Genomic DNA, 20,438 nt, shown 5'->3' with positions numbered 1-20,438 from the left:
CTTCTCTATTCTCGAGTATGGCCCCTCCAGGCTCTACAGCGCGCCGTTTTCATCATGCAAGTCCAAGAAATTTTCGCTGCTGGCAAATCAGACTTAGAAGCCTCAGCAATTATACGCCTTCGCTTCGTATTCAGCCGTAAGCTTAGCCAAAAATGTGAAACTGGAACTGTTTTTTCGTCGTGCAGAAATTATAGGCCGGACAGCTCCCACCGATGGCTGCAATTGAGAAGGACAAAGCAGTAGTGGGAGCACGAGCCGATTACGTTCACAGAAGAAGAAGAAGCCATGCCGCGGAAGAGCCGAGCGTCGAGGCGGGTTCGCTCGCCCGAGCTTATTTCAGCGGAAGCGTCGGTGAGTGAAGACTTTGGTCTAGCACGTCTGTAGACATCGGCACCAAGTCTGGAGTCGACAACCGCTAACTAGAGCCGATAGCGAAAAGGTGAAGACCCTGCTTTAGTCACTGCCAGTCGGAAGGTGCCTTCGCAAGCAGCGGCTGTGAAATAGCTTTGAGTTTTTTGGCATTCGCCAAATAGGTTTAAACGTCTTTTAATCGGAATTTAGTCTGATCATCTTGTTAGTAGCTCAGTAGCAGGATCAGTGTGGGTTGACTGAGAACATCTTGCCAAGATACACAGCCAACCCTAATAAAAATGGTCTATAGACAGTCTATAGACTTCCTATAGACACTATTGCTTTCCTATAGATATTTCTTTTTGTCTATTCATATTCTATAGAGTGTCTATAGAAAAAGTCTACTAAAAGTGTATGGCCATAAACCTATAGATTGTCTATAGACTGTCTTTAGAATTTGTATTGCATATAGACTATTTTCTCGGATTTTTCTATAGACAGTCTTTAGACTTTATAGGCAGAAGTCGATAGACAGTCTGCAGATTGTGTAAATAAGTTTTTGTGAGGGAAGAAAGCTCAATGCTTCTGCGATGCCCATGCAGGCAGCATTAGTCGACAGCTTTCAGTTTCAAAGCCTGTGGACTCACCCATATTCGCTGTCACTATAGACTTCAGTATGCTGGCACTCCTGAGCTTGAACATTAGGACTGGCCTGAGCGATCCCTAGAGCAAAGTGCGGTCACAGTTTCGTTGTGTATTCAAGCGCGCCTCTATGATCAATGCTTCAAATTCACAGGTGATGGTTTTAACAACGGATTCTTCCCGAATGTTTTCACTTTTGGCTTCCGCCATTGGTTAGTACTACGTGTGACGTCAGGGTTGGTAGAAGGAAGCCTATGTAGGCTGCCTCATCTGCTGCCACAGGCCGCACTGAACATGCAGTCGTGGGCGCGTCATCGCGATGGCCACGTCCCTGCCATCACTGAGCCTCAAATAAGGTCGCTTGAGTCAGGTACAAAGAGTAAAAAAAAGAACGGAACTGAACGGAATTAAGTTAGGGTATATTATAGCGATACTTGTAAGGCTTTTTGTTTTCTTCTGCTTTGGTCTTTTGTCATTGGTCTCGGCTCCTGGTGACGTAGGGCGTTCCGGACGACACCATGCAGTGACAAGGCACACACATATAAATTGATCCGTCACCTCTCGAAATAAAGCACCTATTGTGTTTCGTTGGGTTGGGTGTTGGGTGTTGAGTTTTATGGAACATAGGCAACTTAGGCCATCATGCGCCAAGCTCGTATTGTGTTTCGTATACGTGTTTAGTTTAAGTGCAAAGTGGCAGCAGACACCGTGGGATGCAGTGTGTTCCTGTTTTTGAAGGTCTTCACTGCACTCTTCGCTACTTCATTCTTAATCTTTTTTAAATGCAGCTGTACACCATCTTGCGAGCCATTATGTTCAGAGCTAACGCTTGTAATTTCTTGTTACAGCCGTTTATTAAGCGCTTACGGACAAGTTTGATAACTATCAGCTTTTGTGTCGCCGCACTACTCTTTTAACCATGTTGTGGTTTTAGCCTGGTATTTTTTGTTTCAGCCACTATTTTGCGCTGGGCTGCTTTTTCATTGTGGTGATGTCAGGATTTACTTTGAGCGACCGGCGTGCGACGGCTAAGGGAGAGAGTGTGCGAGCGTCGGTGCCCCCCCTCCCCAAGCAGACAATGGCCGCGCGCAACGTTCGGCCTGGCGCAGTGCAACCCATCTGTGCGGACGTGAAAGATATCGTGTGGGCCGCGACCGGTCGTTCCTCCCCACCAGGCATTTGCAAGCCCCTGCACCGAGTACTACTATCATGCGCGGCGCAGCATCCCACATTAATTTCCATATTCTGTATTTGTACATAGTGTATATTACCCCCTACCCCTATCCTTTCATACTATCGCTCCCCCTTTTCTTTCCCTCTCCCTGTCCTTTCCCTCTCATTTTATTCCTGCTAGTCGCATCTCAGGTGCTTCAGGTTTCGATGGCAGATGCCGCGGCTAGCATCATATTTTCCTTCAATTGATAAATAGCCACTAACTAACCAAGCCAGGATATTCTTTTTATATTATGTTTAGACGCTTTTTTATTGTTGTGTATCATGTTCGGACGGCGAACCCTTTAGTCTTCTCTGAGCACAAACCGTGTGCCACAAACTGAAGAAAGTTATCGCTTCATGGTGGTGAAGTTGGCATCTACGCATATGCCTTACTGTGGTGCAAAACTCCATATGCTAGACGCCCCAAACTATTTTCTGGCGTGTTGACACGAATGTTACTCTAGTGCAAAAGCGCACGTGTGTACCAGTAGCGCTTATCGTTCTTTAAGGATAAAAGGGAGTGTCATGCGCACTTTCGTGCCGTATTGTTACTCCTTCGTACTGATTGCTTTTAAGGGATCTCCCTTGGACAGTATAACTTCCAGGGTAGTTGTACGAAAATGTTCCCTCTTTGATAAGAGTAACGCATATAAATTACCGTCATCATATTATGGCGTCATTGTGAACGCAATGGTAAACCTGACCATGCAGAGCCTGTTTATTATAGACGCCAACTCTTCATCAAATACATTTTCGTTTTTAAAGTCGTTAAACTTCGTTAAACTGACATCACATTCTGATTTGCTTTTTCATTTCTCATGGTCTCAATCCCACCGACAGCGAGGGCTTTGAGCATATAGTGAAAAAGGGAAAACAAAAGGAGAACAAACTCGGAACTGAACTGCTGCATCGGTGCAGTTAGAACTCCAGCCACTTATCATTGCCACCGCAACTCTTCACAGGCCTCTAATTCGTCCGTGTTGTCACTGTTTGACAGCAAACCCTCGCATCAGGAGCAACCGTAATCCGCCCCTCGTGTCCCTGGAACGTGACTTGCGTTCTGTGCTTCCTGATGGCGGCCGCCTCCGGTTCGTGCGCCGCCTTCTACTTCGGCGCCGACGTCTTCAGGTGGCTGCTGCCCAAGCGGGCCTGCCTCACGCCCGGATGCATCAAGCTGGCCGACCACATCGCGGCTTCCATGGACATGGGCACCGACCCCTGCGACGACTTCTACCTTTTCTCTTGCGGCGCTGCCGACCTCACGGTCACTTCTCGGTCATCCCTGGAACCCCGCGAGCGCATCCTCTCCAAGGTCCGTGCTGTGCTGGCCAACTGGGCGCTGGAATACAGGACACCGACGCAGCTTCAGAGCTCTGCCTCCCTTTACCAAGGATGCATCAGCGTCGTCAAGGACCGGATCAAAGGCGTGGAACCACTTGTGCACTTCTTGCGGAAGCAGAAGATGGATATCGCCAAGGACTACGCCTTCGCCGAACCCCTGGGCCTCATCTTGAAGCTAGCCGTTCGCTACAACATCAACACTCTGTTCGAACTGGCGGTCGAAAAGCAACTGCTGGGCGTGCGCCGCAGACTGGCCCTCCACGAATGGAGCTTGAAGCGCCTGGTGCTTATTAGGAACCGGACGTACGACGACTACATGGCGAACACGTTCTCTTTGCTCGGCTTTACACCCGCCGCCAGGATTAAAGTTACGATCAGATCGATCTGGCATACCGAGGACGTGGTGCTCCGACTCTTCTCCAAAATGAAGAAGGATGAAGAGATCTTGGTGTTCTTCAACCTCACCGAACGCGGGATACTCGACCGGCCCGAGTGGAAGGCAAACTTGAAGCGTTTCTGGGACCGGGTCGTTGTCAAGGGCCCATCTGTTGCCGCGTTCGTGAACCGAATCTTTGGAGAAGTAACGCCGATGTCGATCACACAGTATGTTTTCTGGGAGGTAGTCAGGCAGCTCGGCCCTTTCACTGACTTCCGCTTTCGAATGCCAAGCGAGTCTCAAGCGGACACAGAAGAGCGCTGCTTTCGCGCTGTTTACGCAGTCACCGGCCTTGCCCCCCTGGCGGTTGTCATGGCTCAGGACGTCAGCTCCGACAGCGTAACGTCAGCCGCAATGTTCTTGAATAGGCTTTTGGGTAACATGGGTGCCTCCGACGTGACCATACGACTTCTCGACCCGAGACAACTTCTTGAAGATGACTTGACCACCGCCGCACCAACCGCTGATGCCGAAGAAATCCACACCAATGCTTCTTTTCTAACATCGTACCTTAAGGCTCTGATGGCCTCCAAACAGAGGGAGCTGGATTCCCTGGAGTCTCCTCAGCCGGTCCTTACAAAAGAATACGTCCTGTCTACTCGGGCCATAGTCGAAGACCGTCATGTAACTGTACCGACCTCTCTACTCACCAAACCGTGGTTTTCTCCCGAATTTCCGCGAGCTTTCAACTACGCCGGCCTGGGTTTTGCAGTTGTCGAAGAGATGATTCGAGCCGGTATCAGGCTCTATGTTGAGCGCGTGGAGCTCGTGTGGATGCCATGGACTCGACTACCAAAGACACCAGCTCGTTGTAAATACCCTTCCAATTCTTCCTCTAAAGCATTAGAACTTCTGCTACAAGCGCTTAATATGGACGACGACGAAGAACACAATCAGTTTTTGTTACCTGGAACGTTGGAGTCCTTCAGCGAGGAGCAGCTATTTTTTCTCGCCATCTGCTCGAGGGGCTGTGAGCACAATGACACTGCCAGCCGATGCAACAGCGTGCTCCGAAGCATGTGGCACTTCGGCAAGACATTTGAGTGCCTCGAAGGGGAGTACATGAATCCGAGGAATGTGTCCCGTTGCGCGCCGAGGCCACCAGCCGGCTTGAGGTCGCTATTCACAGGAGCACATGTACGAAGCGCAGTTCAAAGCCTGTTAAAAAGGGTTCCTACTAATGGAACCTTGCGCTACTTGAGTTCCCTCTTGAAACAACAGAACTAATCTGCCGACTCTACAGGACTCCAAATTACTGTAGAGCCGATCGTTCTTCTCGTTTTTAGTACACAGATCGCTTATGCTATATATTGTCTGGACTGATATCGTATTCTTTGCACAACAGTTTTCGCAATATTGTGAATCCTGAAGAACTGGACTTTAGCAGTTTTTTAGTTAACGTACCTATGTTCCTGTCCTAAGGCGTAGTTGGTTATTTTTTTAATGCAGATGTGTGAACACTATGTCCACAAATATGGCTGAAGTGGTGGTAGCGTTTGATGTGTCTTGGGCCACACTGATTTGTGTTTCTTTGAACTGTTCCCATTGAAATTGCGCCCAACCCGTGGATACTGGCTGCTTTTTTTACCTTACCCGAGAACTGAAGAACTGCGGTTCGTATTTTAAATGGTTACATTCATTCATTCGATACTGTGATTGATCAACCGCTCACCACGCTTCTGTTATTGTCAAGGCCGAGTATTGAGCGCTCATGCGCACAAATGTATGGAAGAAATATGAGAGGTTTCATTTATGGTCCACCTCTTTGCTCTTGAGTGCGTGGCCACGTGACTTGAAGAAATCTCTTCACGTTCGTTATGTCTTGCTGTGTCGCTATGTTCGCGTTATTGCAGTGTCTGTAGCGTTATTTAAGTGCCCTGAAGGGCCTGTTTACATAGGATTCTTTTTTCAGTAAAATCTCCACTGGTCCGCACTCTCTTTTCTTTTTATACTGACAAAGTGAGCATAAAGACGACTCGCAGTATCCAGTGTGGTGCGGTCCTGAGGGGCTTTGTGGCTAGGCAGTTAATTTGCTGTTTCAGCAGGACAGCAGTAGAAATGCCATTTAAGTTCATTGTGTTCGTCACGGCTCTTTCACGGGCCACGCCTGTGTCAAACGTGTTATGACGAGAATATAGCATTTGTTTAGACTTCTGACCGGTTTAAACTAGTTTTATTCATTCGCACTGTGGGCTGTGTCTGAGGAGCGAGGGAAATTAATTTGTGCATAGCCAACTATGGCCATCCTAATCGAGAACAGGGTTTGATAATAACTACAACCATGCGTTTGGTTGGTGCCTTGCTGCTGACAGAAGAGTCAATGACGACTATCATGTCACATTTTAGGTGGAAGTCGGGTTTAGCCTGGTTTTAAAGCAATTTTTTTCTGGGCGTAGGAATCAGCTGAAAGTGAAACACTAAGAACACAAAAATGACTATAAACACCAAGACATTATGTGCAACACATAAAAAGTGCTTTTAAAGAAATACTGTTTTCGTACGGTGCGTAGCGACGTCCTTCAAACCGGTCGATGTATGAACTACCGGCTTCGAGAAACCCACACCGTGAGTTTCTTTGCACTGTAATAAGAAAACAAGGCAGTGAAAAATAGCGAATATGCACGCAGGGCCTCAACTTATCCGCTTCTGAATAGGTCTCCTACGTCCCCATCACGAGGTTTTTTCTTTTCGCGCACATGTGACTGTTTTTAATACAGCTGGCTCCTCAAAAGCGTAGAAAGCGTAGGACACCGTGGCAGAGTCTTAAGACCTCGCCGCACACGTACAGTGAAGAACCCTTCACTACTGTCGTATCTTCGCAGGTTTATTTTGCCAGAAATCAAGAAAAGCTGTGCAGAATACGTATTCTTCGCAAATGCTCTTGGGTGCCTATTTAGGTAAAGCAGAGGAAAGCGCTTGTTAACCAGTCAAAACGGAAGTGGCTGAGGCACATCCATTGCACGTATAGGTGCCGCCCTTCTTCACAAAGACTATGCTGTTGTCACCGCAAGGGATTTCAGATGTCCGGGTGACACCTGCAATAGAGAACGTGTAAATAAAGAGCCATGTAAACAAAGTTGCCTGCCTTGAATTTATATTATAGTTTTCTAACTATTATCGTTAATTGTGTGTTCACAAAATCAAGGGGTTGGGACGGCCGGTCAACATCAACTTCTAGATGTTATTTTAAAGAAGTCAACTGAGCTTAATGTCCTCCGCGGGCCAAGTGAGGCGGGGACGCTGTAGCTGTCTTTTAATAGTTAGAATAAAAAGATAATGGTGGAAACTTTTATTCCGTTTTGACGTTGATGATCATCAACATCATTTTCAATCTGCACGACTCAGGACTCGTGTATCTCTCCAGCGAACGCTGTCTTGTGGCAGCAGCGGCCGCATTGTTTTTATAAACTTCATAGTCTCATCCTACGAGTTCATTCTTTTGTTCCCTTGCTGCGCTTATTCTACTTTCGAGCTCTCTCCATTACAATAAAGAAACCATCAGCTATCTTCCATTGGCAAACCATGTCCTACCAAACTAACATATTCTGATTGATTTGAACTAGACAATTCTCAACTCGCGTTTTTCCCGGCCCATTTTGCTCTCTTAAAATCTCTCAAGACTACGCCTGTCATTTTAGCATTTTAGTTTCCATAGGTCGCTGCGTTTTCCTCAATTCAAGCTTCTCTTCCCCTTACCCTCCAACAAGTTTCCAGTGCAACATTAACGTTGACATTGATAGAAACTAGTGAACTTTAACGCACGCTAATCTAGTATGACGGGCGCATCCCATTGTTTTCAGTCATGGTTGAAAAAGGAAGTGTTGGCGCCTGGAGAAATAATCGCCTACACTTTATAACTGGGCAGTACGAATGGTGCAAACAGCCTTGTAAAATATACACGAAAACACATTTAAAATAGCGAATCGATTAATCAGTGAGAAAAAGGAAGATTTTACGAAATAATGCTGTACAATAATACGCGTAATTACACTGCGCCCAGCAGAACTATACATGGGTTGATCACAGGACTGCCCGCTTCTTGTCTAAAATAGAAGTTTTTACAAATGTTCGAAACGACAGGCGGTAAAATAATGCACGTATTACAGAACGCCTCCTTTAAGCACACCAATAAAAGAACACCATAGCATATCAGAGAGTTTAGTATAATAGAAACTTATTAGTGTGGAGACGTATTAACATGGAACTGCCACCCTATGGCATGAACGAACCTTTTGCAGCGTGAGGAGTTCTTTTCGAAACAAGATAACAACGTGCGAATTCTGTTGATAAGCGCGGGATGCAATAAATATGTTTAAAGCTTACATTGGGAAGTGTGTTAGACCCAGTGAGGTCTCTTCTTCTAATAATTAGACGTAGTGAAAGTATGTAGTGAAAAGCTTACGAAAAAGTAAAGCCCAGTAACCTTAGGTCAAGGGAAGGAGCGCGCCAAGTTCTCTTCTGATTGCATACTTACACACAGCCTTTTGTGTTCCGTAGCAAGGACACCTGATGCAGTCGAGATTAGTTGACACGTATCCGCATATTTCCGTGGAGGAACACGTGGTAGCCTGCATTAAAATTAGAGTATACAGGAAAACGTTTGCCTGTCCGAAATAGCCATGCTGAGCTCGACGGCTGCCACCTTTATCACTGTCTCTGGGTTTTCAATATAGACATGCATGCTGACTGTAGGGGTTATATCCCATGTAAAAAAACAACTTTTGTGTAGTGCGCTTTGTATTTGTTTCAAAAACCATGAAAGTCTAACTTTGAACACCCTGTATATCTGGTAGTTACTTCTTAATCGCTAACCCGAGGGCAGACTTCTAGTCACATAACAGAGAAACTTACCTCAGATCCCCCGCATCGGGTGTCTTCATTTTCAAGAAATACGCCTGCGAAATTAACGAGAAGAAATCCAGGATCTCAAAGTTAACATACATTTAAGAACAGGAGACTGCTACATGTACAGAATTTGTAAACACTGGCGTTCTATGCCGCAATGAAAGATTGGGCACTCTTTACGTGCTGTGGTTTGGAAGGTTCCTGCATTTTTTCTGGCGTTCTATTCTAGCGTTTTTCTCAGTAATCTTTGGAGTAAATTTGACTGATGAAGGCCAGAGCATAGGAGTTCTGCGTACGACGTGTTGCGCGTGTTTTGGCTTTTTTTTTTTCGTGCTCTAGCAGATATTTTGAAACAGGGTCGACACAAGCGCAAACTTGGTTGGCATCACCAGCTAAGGCATTGATTTGAAAGAAATGGTTTGGAATACAGTTTCAAGCGTTATTCATTAAGATTGCATTTCTGACTGTAAGGGGAAAAAAAGCGCGGAAATCACTTGCTTCAACTTGTATCCCGTACCTTACTTTCAGAATTCAAATTAGTGTCATCTCCCCCCCTCCCCCCCCCCCCCCCCACCCACCGTATTTACTCTCAAATAGACCTTTCCAATAAATGCTCCCTGGGTATCGCCATAGTGATCGCTGGACTACTGTGTCCACCGAAGCTAGATGGAAACGGCAGCGCAACCGGTTTGCAATAGCCCATGGAGGAGGCGATTCGATATCCTCCTCACCTCAAGGAAAGGCTTATATGTGGGTGCCCTAAAGCCTGGAACTGAAAGAGGAGATAAGGCTGAGGTTGGAACGGCACGTAGGTCGTCCAACAAATGCTTAGAGCAATCAACATGGGGTGAAGGGGCCAGGTTCAGTGTATCGCACATAGGTCGTTATTGCAAGGGTGCAGTGAGAAATGTATGATCGGAAACAACGCGGCATTTGTATCCGGTGCAAGACAAGCGAGACTTTATTCACAGGAAAGTGCGAGAAAATGCGCGAGATGCAATAACCGTCTATCTTTATATCATTGTTCACCGAAGAACTAAACATCTACAGCATCAGAGATGTTGTAAAATGAGGGAAATAATTTATCGAGTCAGTACCGAATATACTGAGCCCAAAAAATTCGAGTTGTAAACTGACTTTTTGAATTCTGTGGATACTCGTGAAGGTTTTCTATATGTTCAGTTTTAAACCAAAATGTCTTGAAAAAGTAAAAAAAATCCTTGCTGAAGCGTCACTGTTGGCTACTATTACTATGCCCTTCACTGTAACCATTTGTCTTCTGATTTTTGTGTTGGCCGTGTCCATGAAGTCTGAACACGTGTTGGAGTGAGCCAAAAAAACCCCGCAGATGTCAAGGGTTATCACAAAGTAAGCCTCAATAAAGAAGTTTCGTGCTTTGGTTAACTTCAATACGCGCAAAATGAATGAGCATTAAATAAGACCGCCTTCGGGGACACGGACATTTCCAGTCAGTGTGGCTAACTAAATTCCGCAATTTGATTGCAGAAGTGTAGTACATTCTTTACTTATAGCTTTACTGGATTACAAGGTCTGAAAAATGTTTCGGACAAAAATTTCTAAACTACATCTCATAATGCGGGCGATGACAATTATAAACAAAGTTATACACTATGAAGGAATGTAACGCGAGGCTCTGCCTCTGTGTATGCATATTTAAGAGGCCGAATATGTAGCATATCTTAAATACAATTCTAATAGTTCTATTCGTTTGTCAACAAAACTCCATTATGATTCGTTCAGTGCAGTGCGGGCTATCCGATTCATTAAAGTATTTCTTTTGTAAAATATTCGCTGTAAATTCTTCAGTAAAATTTATTTCACACACAGGAGCTACGCAGGTATGAAGCATATTGTCGCCAATAATCTTCACGCGATAAGCTCCGACTATGGCACTGAAGTACTCACATTCGTACGGTGAGGAAGGGCAGTCTTTCAGTCGACATGTGAGGCCATCTTCACACTGTTTAGAAGGTGAATAAAATAAAGGCAGGGATTTTTTTTTATTCGTAAGAACAGTGCTTCTTCCGCGTTGTGTACTCATTTCCGTCTCACCAACTAGCTCCAACCGCCGCTTTAGCGACGCTGCATTACTTCCCATGTTAAAGCTGCTACTCCTTAAGGGATGTCACAGTTTATTTTCCTAATATTTGCAGCGCCACAATTTCATTCGTTAACCACATCTTGCGTTTCAAAATCTTTCGAGAAACACTATTTAGCCTTCCTCACAAAAAGGCCATTAATCTAGGAAGATAGCCCATTGCTCTAACCAAACTGGGGGTTCGTGAAGGGAAATCTTTGTGAGAGATAAGTCAGCATATTATGAAATGACGAATGCAATAGGACCAGGCGTACAGCAGGTCGATATATCTCAGGCATGACATGACATAACTGCAAAGTTAGAGCGTTAAATACGGAGTGACAGGACGAAGTTTCTTTAAGTTAAGCACTTACTATATGCCTCCGATGATGATTATGTGGATGATCGGGTTTAATTGGTCTTGCCAGGAATCCGAACCAATCCATGTCTTCTATGTGTGAGTGGTAGTGGGTGGGAGGTGAATACAGATCGTAGTGCAACGCCCCACCTTTGCAAATTTCCAAAATAGTGACCGCCTCTCAGTATGAAATTTTTGTAGATGCGGAAGTCTTGTCCCGGTGAAGCGGGTCAATCATTTTCGGCTTTGCTAAAGTTGTCGAGGCGGCACCGATGAGGCCGGTCAAACTCGCACGCGTTGGCTGCTGACATAGATGTGCCCAATACGGTACCGCCTTTTCCGGGAAAGCAAATAAATAAATAAATAAATAAATAAATAAATACCAAGCTTAATTTTTATTATCTTACATTTTAGTTACATGGACAATATGAGGCATTCATCATCGGCATGTGCATGTGGTCTTGATCCCATCGCTGCTTTTCCCAAGACATGAAGTGATCTCAATACAATGTAGGGCACTGAGGGATGGCAATCTGGAATTACGAATGCCTATCGTGCACCCTGCAAAGTAGTCTTCGTTTTGTTGCCAAAATTCTCAGGCTATAATCTAGTCCTAGAAGGCGTCCTTCATAAAACGCAAGTTGAAAATAAAGCGCACAAGACGGAATTTCATAACCCACGTGACTTGAAAACCCGCCCACCAGGTCCATCCGTGGAGCGCGTGCTTCCAGAAAAGTGATATGAAAATCCAGTTGTGTACTGCAATCTAAAGACTAATACGCCTATAGGGGAGTAAAAAGAGAGTAAGTTGTTCTCTAGCGCTAGAGGATCAAAATGGTTTGGAGCTATGCATTGGAATCAGTTCTGTTTGAAAAAAAAAATGATGGAGAGCATTGATTTAGGATGACGAAAAATATGACCGACATAGAGCCACGTCTTTAGGACACATTGGTTTATCTTTGAGAATCGTCGTCTTCGCCTAGCGGAATAAAACTTCAGTTTCTTGACGTCAATTTCCTCAGTTGAAAAAAAATTCCCGCAACAGGTTGGGCAGGGATAGTACCGTGGTTCTGTCTCTCATGGCCTGATGTGCACAAATTTAGCACACGGCAATAATCACTTTGCAGTTATCATGAGAGTCGCACTTGCCTCCATAAAAACTGAGCGGCCGCGGCCGGGTTCGAACCGAACCGCGGCGACTGCGTTTTTATGGAGGCAAAACGCTAAGGCGCGCATGTGCTGTTCGATGGCAGTGCACGTTAAAGATCCCCAGGTGGTCGAAATAATTCCGGAGCCCTCCACTACGGCACCTCTTTCTTCCTTTCTTCTCGCACTCCCTCCCTTATCCCTTCCCTAACGGCGCGGTTCAGGTGTCCAACGATATATGAGACAGATACTGCGTCAGTTCCTTCCGCAAAAACCAATTATTATTATTATTATTATTATTATTATTATTATTATTATTAACACCCCAAATACAGTTTCGAACGATTGTGTGGTGGAGTCCAAGACAACAATTGTCACAGCCCACAGCTCTGCGGATAATCATCAGTGTCGCTCCTGGTTGTGGTGGCACGGGCTACGGTATCTACGTTTTGGGGTAAGAAGATAATGCAATATCTCTAAAACAGAATAGTCGGGTTCTTTTCACTGAAATTATCAGCAGTAGTCGAAATAAGCAGGGTGCCCAACAGCAAGCAGTCCTTCACATAGGGCTGCAAGAAATGTAAGCAAACACGTGCAAATGCTATTCCCGACATGCTTAGTGCACTGCCGTTCATATCAACTAGAATCCTTGCGCAGACTGAACGTTCCAGGCGCTTGTCGACAATGACTTACCGAGCACGACGTCTTCGACACATTAATGCCTGAAATAGAAAGAACGGGCTTGAAATGCCGCCTGAAATCGCGCTGAGTGTCACACTAGGTATTTGGGTCACCAGAAATGTCTCCGGTGTCCCCCTAGACCTAGAGCCTTTAACTGTTACAATGAACCAGAAAATGGGGTCTTATGCTGGAAAGATTTTCCTCCTACCATTTGCTTCCCTTTTGCAATAGGTACGTCCTGTCTTTTAAATTATAGCTGGCGAATGACGCAGGCTTCTAGCCGTAAGCTCTGACGTTGCAGGCAATACCGAACAAAGACAGAGGAGTAAAAAACTGATAGGAAAAGGAAGCTTTCGAATGTATTGCTTCAGGAATTAATTTTTAGTTAGAAAAAATGTTTCACGTGCTAAACTTAATTAGTTCAGAATTGATTGACGTTTGAACATCTTTCACAAAATACTCAGGAGACCTTTGGTTACAACAATTACATTTTTTTAAGATGTAAGAATTTTGACCTACATTTGTTCATCCGGAAATTACTGGGAGGAGATTTTTCTTCGCTGCACAGAAATTAAAAACCCCTAGACGCCGTTTTTTACACTTCGTTTATAGGTTTCTTCTGCTTTCCTAGCTGTGACCTCCCAAACGAACTGTTGGCAATGCTTGTTGGTAAATCTACGGGATGGTGTGAAATTGCTGCATGCGTCTAGTACGTTCGTTTTTTTTTTTTGAACGGGCATGAGGACTTGGGTTTGGTTAAAATAGACATCGACATAATTGTCTCTGCGCATGCGTAGCCTTGCCGGTCTCTAACGGCGAGTTCTATCATCAGCCTAAACCGCACCCGCCGTGCATGACAGCGATAAGAAAAGGCTGTTATATGCGGAAATGAAGGACGGGTGTCTGTTTTTGCTCACAATACTTGGCTGAGTCGCACGATGAACTGGAAGCGAAGTTGAGGTGGTCTACGCAACGCTGCCCATTAGTGCAGTCTGCATCCTGTATTAGGATTGAAAGTTCAAAAGAACCAATGGTTATGCGCGACAGAACAAACAAAAAACTTCCGGGACTATTTGCTGTACGCTGCAAAATACGTGCACAGCAATATCTGGCAGTTCTGATGTCTTTAGAAGTCATGTTGCCCGAAGGAAAAAAAACTCGTTCTACGGCAGCGCCGACGGCAAAAAATTTGTTATGAGGAAAGGAAAGACGCAGAAGATGTTTCAGTTTTCGGTGAACACTTGGCGTGTTGTCAGGGCTGGGATGAAGGCTGGAGTGAAAGAAGAAAGAGAGAAAGATGTTCCGTATTAGAGCGCTCCGGAATAAGTTCGATCACTTGGCGGTATTTCACGCGCACTTACATAGCATTCATCGAAGCACGGCCGCCGCGCCCGGGATTCAGGACACATCGTCAGGCTCAGCAGCCTAGAACCCTACAGGGATAGATCCCTCTCTTACGAAAGCCAGGCACTCTTTAGAACAAGAAAGAGAAATATGAATAAGGCACTCTAGAGGGCGAGGGTACAGGAGGAAAGACAGCGTTCTAAAGTTTGTCATTTGTTTTGCTCGACCGGTATGCGCAGCTCTAGTGAGCGCCCGACCTAACCACTTCAATAAATTAAATTAATCTGTGCAAGCACTGAGCAAAATGGAACACATCTCCAGCCGGCCTAGCCAGCTGCGCAGATTGTTGCAGTACGGAGCGCTCCACGGCAGCGTCTCTTCCTATTTTTCTTTCGTTCTCTGCTCCATCATTTCACCCACGACGAGTTTGAGCCCACTGAGAGTCGGGAACTTATTGCGCCTTTACTAATCTCACAACCAATTATGTAGCATTCGTATGGGGCTGCTTCGCAAACGTGGTAGGCTAGGCCGAGAACACTGAACGCCACCACCCGTTCCGCGTGTTAACGTGAGAGCGTTAAGGGTCCCGTTCTACGGAAACCTTGGCGTCGGCGTATCGAGAAAAGCACACGGCCCACCTGCCACCTACGTCAGCTGACCTTGCGGAGTCATCACAACCTGCCCACTGTGGCAGGTGGCAGTTAAATTAATGATTGGTTGACAGAGTTTGCTCTGGAATAGCTACCTGGATCTCATCAAGTTCATGGTTTATGGTTTATGGGGGTTTAACGTCCCAAAGAGACTCACCTGCGCTATGAGGGACGCCGTAGTGAAAGGCTCCGGAAATTTCGATCACCTGGGATTCTTTAACGTGCGCTGACATCGAAGAGTACACGGGCCTCAAGAATTTCGCCTCCATCGGGATTCGACCGCCGCGGCCAGGATCGAACCTGCGTCTTTCGGGTCAGCAGCCGAGCGCCATAACCACTGAGCCAGCCCCACCGGTGTCCGTGTTTGAACTGACCACTTGTCGGGGCAGTGGCGCATCGCTTAACCGCTGCACCACTGCGCCAGAAGTGCTCAGAAGACTCTCCGCGTTCTATGAATGTGGAGTAGATAATGACCAATTCCTCATTTATGGGTATGCAGGCAGAACTTAGGCAGTAGATATGGAGTACTTGCGTAGGTGGGATCTCTAATACTGTCGCATTGAACTCTTAAAGGCGGGTTAAGTGTTATGTGATGGCATACGTGTCTGCAAAGTGATACCCAAAGAGGACTCCAGGCTGCTAAGGGCACCCATTAACGCTATCGCGTCATATATTTAAGGCGGAGCCTAAGTGTTCCCTCAAGATTTTTGTGTGGCGTGTTCTTTTACGGTTCACCGAGCACGCTGAAGCACCACCGCAGCGTGTGTTATGGGTGTGACCACGGGCCCATCTGTTCCGATGCTCTTGGTCTGCAGGTGACCCTGTGCAATTAAGCGAAGCGCACATAGACGTCCTTTCCGCTAGGCGCGCTGGAAGACTGCGTGTATGACTCGCAGGCATAGTATACAGCAGCTTATCTGCATACATGACAAAATATTTTCTGTCGTTAAATACTGCAATAGGTAATTTCACGGCAGCCAATCAAAAAGGCCACTAGATCAGTGATTGGCCGGCCAGCTGAGTGTCGTCATCTCGTTCAATGCAATAACATTCACTATTCCCAAATCCCTGTTAGCGCATAATCAACTTCGCATAGCGGACTAAGGCTGTGAGCAGCATTCCACCCAACGAGCCCTTTTCTGCACTCTTGATGAAGCACTGTTTGATAAAGAGTGTCTGCGGCATGTTCATGATGAGTTTCCAACAGAAGAAATGATGGCTTCTCCATCTCCTCCACTTTCCCAAAATGAAAATGGGGCTGGTGATACTCAGCTGTCAGAAAAAAAACTTGCAGTGGCGCATTCCACGACTATATAAGAGTTTAAAAAGAGCATCTTCTCGTGCCAATAGAAAAAAAAACTTACACAAAATATTCTAGCTTATGCCATCATTGAACTCGCTGCACACTACGAATGTGGTTGAAGCACTGGGGATGCAGCTTCGAGCCACCACGGTGGGCACACAGCGTTCTCGTCGCGTCTCGCGTAGGAAATAGAAAGTGATCCTGGGGTGTTCCGGCAGCGATAAATTAACATCATAAACAAAAAAAGAAATATGCTTCGCAGCAGTATAGAGAAAAGGTGTGAAGATGTTTTCTTTCGCGATATCTCAAAAGGCGCAGCGCGCCTTTTGTGTCGGTCAGCAACAGTGTTCCTTGGATGTGTGCATTTTCTTCTGCTTTCCTAAGCCTACATAACGCAACACCTGCGAACGACTTCTGAACGCCGCAGCCGGATAAGGGTGGCTGCACAAATAGGACCAAATTACTTGTTGCGTACTCACGGTTTTACACGTACTGCCTGCATGGAATTCCATCGCTGTGGACAAAAATACGCAGCTATTGTAAGTCGCGCACTGCGTTGATGACAACACAACTCGACGTGACTGTGCTTTAAATATAAACAAATTTTTGCCTGGCACCTAGTGCTGCCGGACAAAGAGAAGAAATTTGCAACTGGCTCATCTCTCCATCTTCTTCCAATCGCCTTGGAATCGATGAATGATTAGATTTTTTTGTTTTTTTTTATACACTAGGAAGAGGGTTTTAAGGTGAGATGAGGATGACAGAGTGTGCTGCCTGCTGCTTTGTAATGCAACAAGATTGCCTACCGGAGGATTAATGCGTTCACTGCGTCGTGGGTAACCTGTGGGCCACGTCATTTGTTTATGTTTCTTAGATATCCCTGCTCCTGCTGCAGCGCGCGAGTTCGCTAATGCAGTTGCAATGCTGCTAATACGAACCATTTTTGTCTCCCTTGTATAAGGTACGTGTTGGGTATGCTGTCGCATACTTTTAAATTTGAAATAAATTTATGAGGTCAAACGTACATGCCTCCCAGCTTATAGATGTAGAGGTGTTTCATGAGCATGTGTGTCATTGGCCACCACTTTAGTGGCGCGTGTGTGCCCGATTTGGGAAGTAATGTGGTTAGTGACTTTTTTGTTTCTATTATGGCTTGCTATATGGCATTTTTCATTGTCCGAAGAGATTTGTGCTGTACACTCGGAACAAAACCAGCTGTCCCGACCACTATATGCTCAAAGGGGAGGGCACTGACAGCATTTCCTGCTTCATGGGATACTGAGGGAAGTAATTCTGCGCGTCGGAGGGTCGTCATTTTGGTATTTGTTAATTTTTGTTCTCCGAGTAATGGTGATTTAACTGTTCGTATCTGTATATTTGTCACGTATAAGCAACGTTTTCCTAAATCGTCTTGTCTGAATAAGTTGATATAGCCACAAAATTTCACGTAGGTAGTCAATGATGGCTGCGGTTGATCTAACAATGCCAAGACTCTCGGTTTAATGCACGTCCTTTGAAACAGTATTTTGATCTGATGCTACAATTTCTCTTTTTTTGCCTCCCTTCTGAACAAGCGCTTGATATCTCGGTTTGACACTATTAGTCTGCTAATTTTCTTTAAATTGCTTTGCAGATGAGCAGGTGATTTGGAAACGAAATGTGATCAAGTGCAATTAGACATAGCTTAACGCTATTCCGGTACGCCACAGAAGAGTAATATTTGGTTCGGTCGATTTTCCGACATATTAACAAGCATAGCAAAGCTGCTGATTGGGGAGCGCATTCCAGAGCAAAACAACAAGAAATGAAGAAAAGCAGTCAACAGGATGATGATGATGATGATGATGTTGATGGTATGCGCTGCACTTGTTATGTCAGGTATTTCGTGGAAGCCCGCCGCAAAATTTTACCAACTACTCTTTTGGAGGCAACAGTATGGCCTTTGCGGCGTGGTAGTGCCAGTGTCGGAGGACGGCAGTAAATCAGTGAATCCCTGTAACTAGTGAGCTAATTAACTTAACCCTAATATTGCACTCTTTTTCTATTACAGTTGAGCGCCGGTGTGTAAGTAAAAAATTTGTAGCTGGCTGTTAGTAATCGCTGTATCAATTAGCAATTCGAAAAGGCGACTTCCGACGGTGCTGTGGCTCTATAAACATTGGCCATTTCTTGAACATTTAGAAAATCTCGCGCTCGCGGTGAGCGCACAGCTTCGTCCAAGTGATGTCCAAAAACTGATACGGCTATTACTAATAGCCTGCTATAAATCTATATTTACCACCAGGCGCCCAAATGTACTAGTAAAAAAAACTTGACTATTTGAATTTAGTTCACTAGCTTACTAGTTACAGGGATTCACCGGTTTTCTGGTGTCCGCCAGCACTGTTGTTACTACTCCGCAAAAGTCATGCTGTTCCCTCCAAAGGCCCATTTAAAAACAAAAAGATAGCGTCGGGCTCCCATGAAACACCTGCTATGTCTTATATAATTATAATTGGTTTTGGGGAAAAGGAAATGGCGCAGTATGTCTCATATATCGTTGGACACCTGAACCACGCTGTAAGGGAAGGGATAAAGGAGGAAGTGAAAGAAGAAAGGAAGAAGAGGTGCCGTCGTGGAGGGCTCCGGAATAATTTCGACCATCTGGGGATCTTTAAGGTGCACTAACATCGCACAGCACACGGGTGCCTTAGCGTTTTTCCACCATAGAAACGCAGCCGCCGCGGTCGGGTTCGAGCCCCGGAACTCCGGATCAGTATCCTGCTATGTATTAATTTCAAGTTTTGGGAGACAAGTTAGAATTCACTGCGCTGGAAATTCGCTCCATTATATTTGAGTTCTCTTTTTTTTTCCTGCCCACTTTAACGAATGGCGAGTTTTACAACATTGAACCTCTTTCCTCTAACAATATTGCTTGGGTTTCTTGCAGTCGGGACAACGAGCTATTCTGTAGCGCCGAGAGCGCAATATCCGTGGGGCACCAATTGCACAGAACCAATTCATTGCCGATGGCCAGTGCCTTAGCAACTGTGTGACTAGGGTAAAACTGGTATATTTGAAGGGAGCTACAAATGATGATATATATTATTAAAGTAATCATCGTAATTAACAGGTGGAGTGCCACCCCATGGCTGCAAAGAAAAGTATGGAAGTTTTTTCAAGTTTAATCACTTGAAAAAAAATTCTGATGCCGAAATGGTCGCTACCGCAAGACTGTACGGCAGTCCCTATACAAAACTACGTTACCACGACGGCAGCAGTTCAGTGGATCAACACGAGTTCGCCATACAATTAGAGCGCACACAAGCCTTTCATGTTTTTAGGAAATACCCGAAATTCGGAAGTTTCTTTATATAAATAAGTGCAAATAACATCGAGGCACCAACGACAGAAGGTCCTAGTGTATTTTAAATAAACACGGGGATGAACCTGTCGAACGTTCGGGGTCTTTCGGCTGCGCATCCAGGTTAATGTAGCACTGAAAGTCACACTTACCCACAACGAGCGCTAGGAGGGGAAACGCAAGCACACGACGCGACATGGCGACTGACGACCAGGACACAAACTGCGCCTCAAACACACTTCTGTTTAAAGCATGTCGTTCCGCTGTCGCTTTGCACCCGGGGTTTCATTTCTCAGTCAGGCACCGGTCGTTAGAGCCAAAGCTTTTCTCTATTGTTTTTGCTTTACGGCCAGCTGGAGTAAAAAAAACACGTTACATGGCAGTAGCCTCACCGTGTGACAGCTGTTGCATTCTAGAGCGCTTTTTTTTTTTGCAGCCGCCGCTCCACGTGTTGACTGGTCGGGTACTGCAGCCCGGCAGCGCCGTTCGACCGGAAACTGTACAAGGTCGATGCTCGCAAGCTAGGAAAAAGCAATGCGTAGCAGACTTCGCCTTTGAAAATGAGGTAAACATATGTCCAGGAAGTAACTTAAACATGTCTCCTGGTAGAGGTGAATATTAGTTTGAACTAAAGGGGTGCATTTAAACTCTTAGTGATACATGGCAGGTACTAGTCGTTCACGTG

The 20,438-nt window shown here is 45.5% G+C and overlaps 2 protein-coding genes across 2 annotated transcripts; one reads left to right on the top strand and one right to left on the bottom strand.

The window, feature by feature from the left end:
• Positions 1 to 3,406: 3,406 nt before the first annotated feature.
• LOC144134451 (uncharacterized) lies at positions 3,407 to 5,212 on the top strand. Its single transcript, XM_077667363.1, has one exon. The coding sequence runs from the start codon at positions 3,407 to 3,409 to the stop codon at positions 5,210 to 5,212; it is 1,806 nt and encodes a 601-aa protein (XP_077523489.1).
• A 3,420-nt stretch (positions 5,213 to 8,632) lies between these two features.
• Positions 8,633 to 20,045, bottom strand: LOC144134450 (uncharacterized). The gene is made up of 7 exons (XM_077667362.1): positions 19,906 to 20,045; positions 16,890 to 16,924; positions 14,031 to 14,112; positions 13,126 to 13,154; positions 10,757 to 10,811; positions 8,837 to 8,880; positions 8,633 to 8,641 (listed from the first exon to the last, which is right to left on the bottom strand). Exons 1-7 carry the CDS (start codon positions 19,949 to 19,951, stop codon positions 8,633 to 8,635), a joined length of 300 nt encoding a protein of 99 aa, XP_077523488.1. The 5' UTR covers positions 19,952 to 20,045.
• Between the last annotated feature and the right edge of the window lie 393 nt (positions 20,046 to 20,438).

The sequence above is a fragment of the Amblyomma americanum genome, chromosome 5, assembly GCF_052857255.1.
Source record: "Amblyomma americanum isolate KBUSLIRL-KWMA chromosome 5, ASM5285725v1, whole genome shotgun sequence".
NCBI classification, from domain to species: Eukaryota; Metazoa; Arthropoda; class Arachnida; order Ixodida; family Ixodidae; genus Amblyomma; species Amblyomma americanum.
The sequence above is the reverse complement of the archived record's forward strand: the minus strand, read 5'-3'. Positions and strand labels throughout refer to the sequence as shown.